Source organism: Osmia bicornis, chromosome 5, assembly GCF_907164935.1.
Source record: "Osmia bicornis bicornis chromosome 5, iOsmBic2.1, whole genome shotgun sequence".
Classification (NCBI taxonomy): Eukaryota; Metazoa; Arthropoda; class Insecta; order Hymenoptera; family Megachilidae; genus Osmia; species Osmia bicornis.
In genome coordinates this window covers 1,583,279-1,597,957 of record NC_060220.1, presented here as the reverse complement: position 1 = coordinate 1,597,957, position 14,679 = coordinate 1,583,279, and the positions used below count along the sequence as shown (strand labels likewise).

General features: G+C 36.1%; 2 protein-coding genes across 5 annotated transcripts; one reads left to right on the top strand and one right to left on the bottom strand.

Annotated features, from left to right (window-relative positions):
- The first annotated feature begins 197 nt into the window (after positions 1-197).
- LOC114871012 lies at positions 198-9,980 on the top strand. Of its 2 annotated transcripts, none has more exons than XM_029176379.2 (7): positions 198-516; positions 4,749-6,627; positions 6,729-6,892; positions 6,981-7,146; positions 7,239-7,499; positions 7,566-7,787; positions 7,849-9,980. In XM_029176379.2, the coding sequence occupies exons 2-7, from the start codon at positions 4,930-4,932 to the stop codon at positions 8,299-8,301; spliced, it is 2,964 nt and encodes a 987-aa protein (XP_029032212.2). In that variant the 5' UTR covers positions 198-516; positions 4,749-4,929; the 3' UTR covers positions 8,302-9,980. The 2 variants fall into 2 exon arrangements, with proteins under 2 accessions (XP_029032212.2, XP_029032211.2); XM_029176378.2 differs by having other exon boundaries at positions 4,746-6,627.
- Positions 9,981-10,018: 38 nt separating this feature from the next.
- LOC114871014 lies at positions 10,019-14,443 on the bottom strand. 3 transcript variants are annotated; one of them, XM_046285837.1, is made up of 8 exons: positions 14,184-14,443; positions 13,489-13,601; positions 13,186-13,404; positions 12,645-13,063; positions 11,837-12,542; positions 11,007-11,241; positions 10,636-10,868; positions 10,019-10,231 (listed from the first exon to the last, which is right to left on the bottom strand). In XM_046285837.1, the coding sequence occupies exons 1-7, from the start codon at positions 14,293-14,295 to the stop codon at positions 10,663-10,665; spliced, it is 2,010 nt and encodes a 669-aa protein (XP_046141793.1). In that variant the 5' UTR covers positions 14,296-14,443; the 3' UTR covers positions 10,019-10,231; positions 10,636-10,662. The 3 variants fall into 3 exon arrangements, with proteins under 3 accessions (XP_046141793.1, XP_046141794.1, XP_046141795.1); XM_046285838.1 differs by having other exon boundaries at positions 13,489-13,598; XM_046285839.1 differs by lacking the exon at positions 14,184-14,443 and adding an exon at positions 13,680-13,844 and having other exon boundaries at positions 13,489-13,598.
- Positions 14,444-14,679: the final 236 nt, after the last annotated feature.

Here is a 14,679-nt window from a genome sequence, read left to right as displayed (position 1 = left end):
CGAGCTGCAAAATGAAAACCGCACGAACATGAAGAACCATTTCCAGTACATCGGTCAACCAGTTAATTCAGCAATTATTTTGTCAACAGCAGAAAGAGAAAAAGAGAATTTAAAATCAAGATCCTATCGTTATAATAAGTATTATTTCAAATCTAATAAACGAATAGTGTATTAGTGTACAAGGAAACGAGTTGCGCCCTCTTTTAGTCACAGGTGTACACACTGAGAAGCAATTTAATGACGCGAACGCCAGCAGCGCTGTTCAACTCTATTTCAGTACTCAGGGCGCGTTCAATCGAAGTGGTTGGTTATGCACATGTAATAAAGAAAAAGGTTTTCATTTTGTGACAGCACGTTACACGGTGGATATCGATTGAAAAGTAATATCACTAGACTGGAAGCTGGCTAAACGACTCGCATCGAATAAATCTTTCAGTGAATCGAAGAATTTTCATCGACCGTTCGCTGTCACAGCAAGCGAAAACACCGCGAAAACCCTGGGAACATTTCTCGTGGGTAAGTTAACAATTCAACTACTAGATTTTATTTATCAAAGTAGAAAAAAATATGAAAAACGAACATGCAACTGCATAGCGGATTTTATGTTTTCATATATTGTCTTAGCATTTGTAAGTTTTCTCTTTTGTTGCCTGCATCTATACGTATGAAGTTTTTAATGAATTTTTACATTCTTATTTTTATTGTTCGCTTGTAAATATTAGTGCATGGGGTGTATGTAAATTTGAATTATTATAATTAGATAAATATATTTTCAATAACGGAAACGATTAATGTCAGAAGTATTCGATTTTGCGATAGATCGATTTGAATAATTCATATCAGATTAATCGATTGTACTATGTCGATCGATTCACTTTTGAAATTTAACACAAATACGTTTTATTTATTTCAAAAGTATATGCATACTTTCGAAAAAATTTTAATTATTTGATTTCTATGATAAAGAGAACATGGACATTTTTTGTAATTGCATTTTAGCCAGCGATACGAACTATTAAACAAAAGTATCTGTTTAACACGATAGATTTGATTGACAGACACTGAAATATGATCATGTATCGTACGATCTCTTCTCGTTATCGGTAAGATAATTACCGCTTTTTGAATGTGTTTTGAACCACTTATTGTTATCCAATTTCTTTGACCTAGATCTTTCGTATAATATCCGATGTATATAGTATCGATTGACGAAGCGCTAAAAAGCGATTATACGTGGAAGCGGCAATGAAACATTTATTCCATGCTGTATTTACATTGTACCGGACTTAAAATGATCGCATTACTGACTTAACAAGAATAGGTTATGTCATGGACCGAAACTCAATAATGTAGATAAGCGTATTCTACAGGGCTTATGTCTATCTCTTTTTATTAACAATGTAATTTCCTAATTAATACATTCCATTTCATATTGGGCATTGGTGATCGACACCTTAAATCCAATACGTTGAGTGCCCCAGTAGAAAAAATCATATGTAGTCAGACACGTTATAATTACTCAGGATTCAATTCTTACAATTGAAGACAATTTTATATAATGCTAATGTACTATTTACATAAGCTTAATTTGATTAATGAAATTATCGCAGGTTGAATATTTGTAATTATAACATGTCTGATCATACGTGATTATTTCTACTGTGGCAGTCAACGTGTTAACAGTAGAGCAACTAAACCATAAAAATGACGGACTGCGGACTTTTCATTTTAAACGAAATCTATGTTAATTTTTATGAAGATGTAGAATCATTTTATATGCTTATCTATTTTCTTCCTTTATTTATTAATTTAATGCATTTAACGACGGTAAGATGTAGACAATTCTCCAAACTGAATCAATTGGATTTCGTACGTATAAAAATTTACAAACATTCTAAATCGTTGATTAATTGAAAAATAGATCTCTCTATAGAAAGACATCTCGGTTGTTAAATTTCCTCCGATAGAGAGACGTTGAAATCGACCAGGCGGTCGCCATGGTGACTCCCCTCGATCACCCACCTTAGCCGCTCCTGAAACATCCTGTGCGTACAAACACATAAAAAGGCGTTCACATTTTTGTAAATCAGCCAAAAAGCATCGCGGTGACCTAACCTCTTTATCCTGATAAACTACATAGCCATTTTCATCGAGCGTTTTGCGTCACAGATTCTTATTGCTTTTCTGAAAGTTAACCCCTTTCTTAGAAAGGTTGAGTCACATGCGTGACGTAACTTATATCGTCAGGGACAGAAAATGAATACGCATAACTATATTAATGTTATAAAATTTTATATTGTTAACGTTTAAATACATAAAAATAGTTTAGTAGCCAATGAAGAATGATATAATAAAGATTAAGAAATCATCGCGTGCAGGCTAATAATGGCCATTTTAAATTCGCTTTCTGATAAGATAACCTTAAAGTTAGGGCCACACCTTGTAGGTGAAGGTCCACCTAGCAGAAGAACAATAAATTCTATAACTATTTCAAACGCAAAAATGATAAAATGCACAAAGAAATATTTTCAATACGATATCAATGAAGAATCAATGTCTAAATATGATTTTATGCTATTTTCTCTTTTTTTTATCATTGATATTTGTTTCTATCTTAAACAACCGATCACTTCAGAATGTAAAGATTTATTATCTCTCTAAATATTCAGCATCGTTCGTATTATTGAATGAAGCAGACAGTTCAAGTAGAATTACTCAAGATATTACATGTGCGAGACTGATCTGTGTCATCAGATATACTACTCGATTTCTTTTTTCACATCTCTTCATTTTTTTTTTTTCTTATTTTTATTTAACATTCTTAATGGGAGATACAAAACCTCGTTGCCAATTATAATAAATAATGATGAATTTTGAAATGTACAAAGTTATAGACAATTTTAAAAATATCATAAAATACCACTTACAGCGTATCAATTTAAAATTAGAAATTCGATAAAAATGATCATATAAACGTGTGATCAGTTATCGAATTGATATCAATTCCGGAAATTTCGTCTTTGATATTAATACCGATATTAACCAATTGCGGATTATAATATTAAAAGTGTACTTAGATAAAAAAAAAATAAACAAAAATTTGTACGACTGTTCATTCACATTTGCATTGAAAGTTCAAGGTTCTTCGACTAATGAAACGTCTTCGTGGGAAGAACAATGAAAAGGGTAGAATTATAGCTTAATATAGCCGTATCGATTGAATCTTCATCGATTCCCTCATAAAATTATAAATCATACGATTAAACTTTGTCATTACTTCTTATTTCTGAGAAGCTGGCAATCTAGTAACCCGGTGACACAGTTCTCTTAAAATAATTTGCCAATACGGAAATCTTGGCACAAGTCCTCCCGGAAGTGGTGTAATATAGTTAAATATCTAAAAAAAAAAATACTATATTTGATAATAAATATTTGATAAAGTTATTATTCGGTGAGGTATTTATCAAATAACGCGAGTCTAGAGAGATTTATTGATCTTTTCGCTAGGAATGTAAAACATTTGAAGTAGTAAAAAACAAAAGGGTAGCCGGTTATTGACACAAGTGTTAACAGGTGATTCATGGCCGCTTTTATCAACCTCCATGTAGATACTTAGCACAAAAGTCGACCTCCTCGTATTTATATAAGCGATAATTGATAAAGTGTTTTAGGATAATGCTCTTACGTGTCAATGATCAAACTACTGATAAACTCAGGGGCGGATCTAGAGGAGGACCCATGGATATTAGAATTATATAAAATTGATTATAATTATAATTATTTTCTTTCTTATATTATATATAAGCAATTTTATTATTTATGCTACTATTGGATAAAAATATTAAACAACATTGAAATCATTTCTTGATTAATTTCAACATTTTTTAAGCAGATCTTATGGATTCGCCCCTGAATATGTTACACAAATCTGCTAGCTGTGATTTCCGTTTTTATAAAATAAACACTCATCGTCAGATAGTGGTTCGCTGAAGTATCGCCTTCTAATCAAACGCTACCATTCCATTGTTTCTTCAAACCAACATCAGATAACAAAAATACGTTTGTAATCTTTCATCGCAAATATTCTTGTAATCGCGTATAAACTGAATATAATATTGAAACGGGAGTGAAAATAGGAATGTAAAAAATTTATTTAATTTAAGTATTTTTCAAGTAGTAATTGTATAATAATTTTCATATTATTTCAGGAATTCTAATTTTTTCATTCACCGCCAAGTACCTTATTTATTTGCAGCTAATGAATTGTTTTAATTATCTCGCATGCTCTGCTTCTTTTTTAGCACAGACAATTGATCGCGATCGTAATTCCCTTTTATTTTTTTTTTCTATTGATTATTTTTTCTTTGCTCACACCGTTCAGTGTCGTATGCACATTCCTGCACCAATACACGCATGCACGCCTTATAAGTCATCCTGTATTACCTCAATGGTAAGTAAACGCCTATTCTTATTTTCCTACGATTACTTTCTTTCTCTAATTTCGCACGTTAATTAGTTACAGCCTTGTAATTATTTAAGCAGCGCGGTTGCGCGAGAGCAACGACCGGTAATCTGTTTATCAATTTCACCTCCGCACGTGTCTCCAATAATAGTATCTAACCTATTTTTATTTTGTTATTCATAACAAGGAATTTTATTCCTCAAAATTATCAAGCTGATACATTTGATTATTGCGACACAGTTCTTTGTTATTTCAATATTACTAACGATAAATTTTCTTTCAGAAGAAGAACGAAGACGAAGCGTGCATGCTGAGGACAGCAAAGTTTAGTGACCCACCCAAGATCGGCTGGGAAGTCCTTATGGTAGCTGAAGGCCGTGGACGAGCATTCCCGAGCGAGATCCAAGGGCTGAAGGGCTGGCCCCGTCGTTGGATCCACTCGGCCAGTACTTATATTTAGAATAAAAATGACCGACAGAAACGAGAATTTCTTATGCGAAACCGAGGATGAATCGAGCGGACAACCTATACCCTATAAACCTGCTTGCAATTGGAACAACAATAACGATATTCATGGTAATGGTTCAAGGAACATCGTCAAGAAGGACGGAGGATTAAGCGTGATCAAGGATTCGAATTATTTCCCAAAACCCGTCAATCATTACAAAGATCAAACTAATTTGAATGGTCGCCATCCGAAGAGAGCTCCCATCGTTGGTTGGCAAAATGGAAGTCCAACGGTGTTTCCAAGCACACCGTGCGGTACACCTGACCCAGACACACTGGAGACGATCGATCTGTCTCGTTCCCAAAGCGTCGTATCCACGAAGAGTTCAGGGATATGCCAGGATTCTGGTAACACCGAGGACCTCAGCAGTCTGGCCGACGAAAGACTCCTTCAGTCTACACCGGCGCGCACCATCGACAGAAGCGTGGAATCTTTGTCGCCTGACAAAGACACCTTCTTAACTTTGTCACCAGAAATAGGAAGGAGCAAGGATCTAAGCTTGGCCGATGATCTGGAGGATAAGATTGATCTACTCAGCCCTGGAACGGACTGCACCGAGGACAGGGTACCGCCTACCCCTATGGAAACCAGCTACCTCAGTTCCCCTAATCTAACGCTAGGACCAAGTCCCACTAACAAGCACGAATTAGCAACGTTGAACTTCGAATCCCACCCGATTCACAGAACCGAAGAGATAAGCAATTTTCAGAACTATCCAGATACCAGAACTATCATCACCCCGAATCCAGGCTTCAGGGAGGATGATTGCAGAGATTCTATTGACTCTGATTTAGACTTGGATGGGGATTTAGCTAAGACCCAGACGGGCAAGCCTAAAATACCTGACGGTGGTTGGGGCTGGGTGGTTGTATTAGCTTCTCTGATCATCTCCATGATAGCCGATGGGGTGTCTTTTAGTTTTGGATTGTTGTACATTGAATTCCTTCAGGAATTCGGTGCGTCCAAGTCGAAGACCGCTTGGATAGGTTCGTTGTTCATGGCGGTACCACTTTTGTCAGGTCCTATAATGTCTGCCTTGGTTGATCGTTACGGATGCAGGGCTATGACTATTCTCGGAGGTTTGATCTCCGGCATCGGCTTCGTGCTCAGTTGCTTCAGCAACACCATCGAGGTAATGTACTTAACTTTTGGAGTGATTGCGGGTATCGGTCTGGGTCTGTGCTATGTCACTGCGGTCGTGAGCATCGCGTATTGGTTCGACAAGAAACGAACCCTAGCTGTAGGTCTAGGTGCCTGTGGCACTGGTATCGGTACCTTCGTCTACGCCCCCATGACCACTTTCTTCATCGAGGAGTACGGATGGCGCGGTACCTGTCTGATGTTAGCTGGTACCTTCTTCAACATGATCGTCTGCGGGACCGTGATGCGTGATCCAGAGTGGTGGATCATCGAGCAGCAGAAACAGAATGGAACGACACCGAAGAAGTCAGCTACCAAGTCCGAGTGCGATAGATCTATAGCAAGTCCCGAGGATGAGTTCCCTGGGGTGGAGGAGCTTAGGAGGATGCTGAAGAGCGGACACACACCGGAGTACCTTTTGCAGATTCTCAGTACCACCACTGAGGATCCACTGAATGGAGATATCAAATTCAGAAGCGTCGTTAATTTGCCCACATTTGTGAAACATAACGAGAAGGTGAGCTTTAGTTTACCTTGATGGATGGATTGATTTCATTTGTCTTGATTATTATTTAACATAACGATAGAAAATCATGTATACGTTTTTGAGAATTACAGGTGCCTGTGGAGGTATTAGAACTGCTTGCCAGTAATCCAAGGCTCTACAAGGTCATTCTGGAGAACTATCCCAATCTTCTATCCTGTAGAAGTTACTCGGATAAAAAGTTACACGAATCCGTTGGGGAAGTAGGCAACAAGAGTGTCGTTACAATGTCTATGAGGTTTACAATTGAATTTCTTATTAAGCTACGATTTGAATTATCATTGATAAATAATAGGAATTTTGATTGTATTTGTTTTGACTGAAAGGTTGAAGCAAGCAAACGACGGGCCGAAGGGTGAAGATTCTCATGCGACGAACAATTGTCATTCTGGATCCGCGTGTAATTCCATTAAGAATCATATAACTAAAAAGATAGTTAGAAAGGAATCTGAAGAAGCAAATCCTTTATTGACCAAAGAACTTGAACATACAGTTAGTAAATTAAGATGCTACTCTTTTCTGTTTCAGAAGTAGATCTTCCTGTTTTATATCTCAATTTATTTCTTCTTTTATAATCTCATTAGACAACCGAAGGTCGAAAAGTAAAGTCTACTTCAAGAGGTATAGGAGAACTGAATTGTGGTGTTGTCAGAACAGATTCACTCCCATGGTTGAGAAGACAATTTAATACGAATACTCATTATTTCAAGGATATTAGAGTTCATAGAAACTCGGTTATGTATCGTGGTGCTGCTCTGAATTTGCACAAGTACAGATTAAGGGCCAGTAGCTGTCCTGATATTTATAGGAACAGCATGACTACATTGGCGAAAGAAAATGAAGAGGTAGTTCATCTTCCCTATAACAAAAAACTTAAGTAACTAAACTTGTTTCATATTTTACATTTCTAGAAATGGTACAGCGAATTGGTAGATTTATTGAAGGGTATGATGGATTTCTCAATGTTCCTGGAATTACACTTTTTATTACTATCACTATCAACGATCTTGTTGTTTACTTGGTTTATCGTGCCTTATTTTTATCTTGCCGAACACTTAACCAGAAACAGTTACACCGAATCCGATGCTGCGAATCTTCTTAGTATCATCGGCATCACCAACACCATTGGAATGGTACATATATCAACACTGATAAATCATTAAAACATTCTATATTACTTTTTCTCATTTTCAGATTGGTCTTGGTTGGGCTGGCGATCAACCTTGGATGAACGTTAGCAAAACGTACACTTGGTGTTTGGTTGCCTGTGGTATAGCAACAGTTTTAATGTCAATATTAACTCCTTACTATAACTGGTTGATGGTTACCTCAGCAGCATTTGGCCTGTTTTTTGCCAGTAGCTTTAGCTTCACTCCTGTTATACTTGTAGAATTAATACCTCTTGAGAGATTCACCACTGCCTATGGCCTTAGCCTCTTGTGTCAAGGGATTGGAAATCTTCTTGGTCCACCATTGGCTGGCTGGTTGTTTGATGTAACAGATTCATGGGATTTGTCATTTCACATGGCTGGTGGGTGGATCATTGTTTCTGGACTTTTAGTAGGGCTTGTTCCTTATACGAAAAATAGGAAGATCTGGGGTGAGGGTCCTATTGAAATGGAACGTGAGAAAGATTGTTTAGCTTAAATTTGTTTTATTAAATTTGATCAACGTTCCAGTTGGGTACATCGTAGTCGAATGGATTTTGAAATCTAACTGATGTTAAAAAGTTATATTAGTTTTGAAGGTGCTATCTAAAGGGGTTCACTCCTTAAATTTGTTCGTAGGAAGGATAGATAGTAAAATTGTTAGTTCGTTTATACTTATTTCCTTGTTATTGTTACAGAAAATCAGGATTAGAATAATAATTATATTTCGTTTATTTTTTAGTTATTATATTAGTTTTTCCATGTTTGGGGGAGCAATTTACTTCTAGCCTTATTTTTAATTATACAGTCATATTTTCGCGTACAGTGATAATAGTAGCATTTATAGATCAATAATGATATTTGTCAAACATAATATACAGTATTGTATATTTGTTTATAGGTTTAATTATTTAAATCTACAATCTACTCTATTTTTCGATTCATATGCACGATAGGTATTAAATAGACAAATATATCTTTTATGAAATTTATTCAAATAATATATATTTTCTTTAAAACATGCTATCGTGAATCGATAGCTTTAATTCTAAAGTAGCAAATATCTAAGTAGCTAAATGAATCTTTTTTCAAAAATTATTTTAGCGATAAAGCTTTTTACTATGAAATTGAAAGTAGTTGCTTGATAATTATTTAACAAGTTATACATATGTATAACATATACATTCATATTCGACCAGTTATTATAACTATGAAAATTGTATATGTATTCGGTAATTAACAAAAACGATTAAATTCGTGTATTCGTAAAAGTGTTAACCAAGACAAGGAATTTTTGGGGTGCAAACAGAATTAGGTACACTTCTAAACTTTTGCCTTATAGCGTCCAATATATACGAATAGCTAAATCAAAAGTCTGTCGCGGAAACGAAAACGATGCATTATAAATTTCGCATCGTTGTAACGAAACGTCCTGGCCGTGATCGTGTCGTTTTTTTCAGGAGATAAAAACGTAGAAAATTGCGTGATCGAACCTTTAGAGTTCGCTGACTCCAGCGAAACTGTTGATAAAATATTTTCGAAGTTCAATGTTATCTTGTTATATAAATATATATTGAAAATTAACAAATTCATCCAACTTTTGGATAATTATTTACAGCTTTTTCGAAACGTTTAAACAATTTGACAATTTTCATAGGAAGAAAAACGTAGGATTATAATATAATCAGTGTTTTACTTAAACATTTCTTGATGTCTGTACTTAATACTCCTTTAATTAAATCTTATTAAAGAATTTTTGTATATAGCCGATATTTTATTAAAACAACTATATGTATATAAATAATTATCCGGGCAATTATTATTATATGAAGGACACATATAAATATGCTTCCAAGTATAAACTAGTCAACAATGGCAATCACGTTGTCGTATTAACGTTGCATTATTCGTGGGATTAAAATTGATAAACGTATATTCAATGAAATTTGAAAAGAAAAAAACATATATTACCGATGACTTGTAATGCCTGAAATGTTAATAACGTATGTATAAATAGATACGAACATTTATATTTATATAAATATATACATACAATACAGAAGAACGCAATGAAATTATTTAATTAAAAGAACGAAAGCGCAGAAAAGGACGGAGCTGAGAAAAAAAAAAATAACGAAACACTATGAATTCTTTTCCTTTCTTTCGTTTTGTTTCTTTCTAAAAGATATAAAATAATAAAAAAGAATGAAAAAATATTCTTTTCAAGCGAATATCGCGTAAATATTTATAAACATCGTTCACTTTGTATCAGCACGATTAAATAACAAACCCTACAGAGGCTTATTGGTATCTTAATAACCGATTCAATCACTTTCCACGAGTTGGTATTTCGTGAAATCTCTTATTTAAAAAACTTAAAAAAATAAAAAGAATATTTTATTTATCTTCCCAGGGGCCAGACACGTGACCTGAAAAAATCATTCCTGTTAATATAGATAACGTCAGAAATGCACGATAAATGAAATTAATTTGTTTCTAATATAAAGTTACAAATGTGTAAACGAACATGAATTGAAAAATGAGAAAAAGAGACTAAGCGATAAGAAGTTTAAGTTTATCAGTAACGCAATATGGTGCAACATTCAATATTTAGGTACGCGTATAGCTTTTTCTTTACCTTAATACAATGAACCTTGCCGTGAATTGTTGGTATTCATTTTTATCGGAATCGAATGTTTAATTAAACGAATAAATAAAATACTGTGAGACGTAGTGGAAAGAATTTATCAGAATTTTTTCATAAGCAAAATTTCTCCTTCTATCTTTAATATTCCCTTGAAATTTATTGCAACGTGGTAAATGATATTCTTACTTATTTTGCATAGCCCTCGTGCAAATATTAATGGCCAGGTGATGTGCTCGGACTAGCTGGGCTCGGTGTAGAATGTCTACTAGGAGTTCTTGGTACACCAACCACGTTCGCTAGATTCTCTATACTTTTCGGGAAGGTCCTTGTAATAATTGAATGTTCAGGGCCAATTAACGCGTCACCCATTACGCCCAAACGTACTCCATTCCCGTACCTATGTAATGTTATGGACATATCTAAAAAGGCAGTAAAAAGAAGAAAATTAACAAACAATTATCTCGACTCTTGTAAGTTGAATTTGACTCTCATATGAATCTATAGGCGTTAATGAATGCATTTAAAAATATTTAATCGTGTAGAAAAAGTATATTTACTACAGTTGCCTTGAGGAGGTCTCCAATACATCACAGCATCGACACCTTCCACAGGTAAATCTCCATCGACGTGAGTCAACGAGAGGGAATACCTTCTCGTTAATTGATTTAGCATCACTTTGAGCAACAACGAAGGTAAACAAGAAGAAATCAATCCGAAGGAATCCTCCGCCGCTGTAATAGCATACATAGCACTCTGCTTCGATCTCGCCTCTCGTACGTTCTTCTGGATGACCTGGAAAGATACGTATAGTACTCTTTCAACGACACCCTTATTGATACGCGGTTTAATAGTAAACGGTATTATTGTTCTCTGGTTATTATCGTACAACGAGAGATATAAATAGATTGATAACAATTGAATAAGAATGAGAATGTAATGGGAGTGGTGTGCATGATTCAAAGGGAAATAATGCTATAATTGTTTGAGATAATAGAGGGGTAATAAATTAAGAAAATTGGGTCGAGTAGAATAATGTGGATTGTGGAATATCTTTGAATTATATTAGAACTAGGTACGTCCCCTGGAAAATTCGCATTTTTGAAATATAGATCGTCAAAGTCTGAAAAGGTTATTGTCAGGCGCGCATGCGCCGAATAGTACCTGCGCGGCCCTTTCCAAAGACCGTGCGCACTGTTGGGCGCATGCGCGCGCAGCTAATATACGCGACGCGCAAACGCAATGGTTATTAGCTAGTCTCAGCGTGACACGGACAGACGTCTTTGCGCTTTATATGCACAGATATTAAAAACACAGCTATCAAGGTTCTATAATTTCTAAAATTTCAAGATTTTCAAAGAATCTCCGTCAATTATTATATTATACAAACCTGTAAGATTTCAACCAGATCGTCTTCGAACAGCGGAGTTCTAGTAGGCAGTGCGAGGCACAAAATACCCCTGGCTTCATGATTCTGTACAAAAATCGCTCTCTGACTAATAAACTTTCCAGTCGCGAGTACGTCGTCCGGTATCCTAACCCCTGAATGCCGGAAGTACTCCTTCAAAGAATCGACCATAGCGGCCAATAGGATCTCAGCTTCAGTCGCGCCAGTCATACTAGAGATTTTTCTAAGAACTTCGAATTCAACATCTTCGGACCATGCGACCACTTTTCTACCACACGGGGATGTGGTCTGAAGACGATTCGTTTGTGGATGTTTTAAAAATAATTCCTCCAATATCGTTTTAGGCGCTCTGATCGCTATCCACGTGATGGACAGGACTTCCATGGTGGCTAGAACTATTAACGGAACGTAGTACCATAAGATGGATGTCAGAGTGTCTGGATAATAATGCTTGTGACGTGATTTCAAGGCTCGAAGCTCTCGTAACAATAGTATCGGTGTTTTCAGGGTCAACGTGACCCCGAGGTACCAGAACCACGATATGGCTTCGTATATTAATTCGAAAGGGTTCAGAGATCTCACGAGTGCCCGTAGAAATACCAGAGGACCGAAACTTCGTTTGCTGGCTTCTCGCTGGATGATCGAAAAGAAGGCAAAGAATCCAGGCCTCTCTCGTTTTCTATACTGTCTGAAATAAAATATACAAATCAATGCCGATTGAGTAAATTTATGCAAATGCATATCTTTCATATTGCATACGTTTATCATCTTCAATCACTTTGTTCTGTACCTCGTCAACTCTTTCAGCGAAGAAACTAGAACTATAACACCGATTTTGGCGCAGTGAAATATACCGATCTGCTTCTTCAAGATCTCCGGCCTCTCGTTAGGGTCGTTGTTGTAGAGGAACTCGTTCCAGTAATTGCTGAAGCTCTCGGTGAGTTTTTGGTAGAGCTTTGGAAGGGCAGAAGGCTCGGCGTAGAGATTGGTAAAAGGTGAGTCTGTTTCCTGACAGGACCAACCGTCGGTTGAATATCTCAGTGGAAGGAAATCAGCCAATGCCAAGTGTTCCTGTCGAAGCAGTAGGTGATGGACCCTCACCAGACACACTTGGTACTCTTCACCGCGGAGGAAACAGTTAATCACGTGCACCTGCCATGGTGGTTGCCCAGTTGGAAAGAATTTCGAGGTCAAATCGCTCACGTAATCCTAAAATACATAAATCTAATGCATACAGCTACATTACATATAGATGTATTAGATGAAACAATCTTAAGTCTCATAGGATCAAACATGAAATTTGGTTATGAATTTCAATGCATAAAACCGACCTGAATATTCGACTCTGTGATAGGGCGACCTCTGAACGAGCATGGTGAATTTAAGAAATGATTATCGATAGAGAAATAATCAAGATCCTTCCACACGTAGAGACCCCATCTAGTGGATAAACCTGCTCGAAGGAATCTTCTCGACGATGTCAGGTGAATTAAATGTCCTCGAATATTCTCCGCTATTGAACGTGCTTGAATAAGTAAAGTATAAATCCCCTATATTAAAAAGAAATATAAAATAAGAATCTATGATACGAATAACACTCGGTGAAAAATTAATAGTAATTTTTGTCTACCTACGTGATTTCGGAATTGATCCAGAATAGTGCGTATACTGTTCTCTTCTACTACCACCACGTTTGGGTACTTCCATTTGACGAAACTTATCCAAACCTTTCTCGACCATGCCACTACTTGAAGAAAAATTTAAAAAAATATATTCCATAAAATAATATTGTAAAGAAAATTTCCTCTTTTGATTATCTTCTTACTTATACATATTTAAGTAATTTTGAAGCGTTTCATTGAACAGTATCAGCGGCCAACACATAGAAGTTGTTTGATATTATACAAAGCATGTATCCAAAGTGCAATATGTAACGATAATTAGCCGGATGTTCGAAAGAGAAAATCATGCTTGTATAGAACGATTTCAGAGAAATACAGTTGTTTACTATCAAATCAACAGACAACGCATCGCGAGGCATGCGTTCTCTGATAAATGCAATATTAGAAAGAATGCCAGGAATTTTTAGCAAGATAAGATACAAAAAGGCGTAAAAATAAAGAAATAAATTTTATACAAGCCCGATGTGATATTAAATTTAAATTAATAGACTAATATTATTAACCTATTAATAACGTTAGATCAATGATAAATCTAAAATTTATTTCTATTTAAAAAAAAAGAAAAATGTTTATGTTAGTCGAAAGTCAGTATTGAAATATTTATTGATCAATATACACCATAGGAAGAACACCCTTAAAATAATTACCCGGATAAACGAACAGTAGTAGCGGTAGCGAAAGGACCAACAACATCAGACTAAAGGTGAGGTGCATCAACAACGAAATGCCAAGAACGTCCGTGATGTCGAAGGCGGTCATAATTCTTGGATGGTTCCTTCGAGCGGTCAACTGACTGGTAATTGTAATAATGTAAACTGTAATTAAAGTTCGCGGAGTGACTGGTAATTATACAAATCGCGAGGAATCCACGGTGCTACTGAGCGTCGTGTATGAACGATTATGTTCGAAAGAGTTGACCCTTGACCCCTTGCAAAAGGCCAGCCAGACGCTAGCCAGATGATATACAGTGGAAGTACATCGGTGGCACTGTCCTCGTCTCTTTGATTCCCCTCCATGACCCCCTAGGAATCCGCAGGGATTCGTAACATTCACCGAAGAATCGCTCGATTTATCATCGAGCAAGAGATCGAATCCAATCACGGTTTAATTATAGGCTGTCTGCCGAGATAACACGTCGGATCG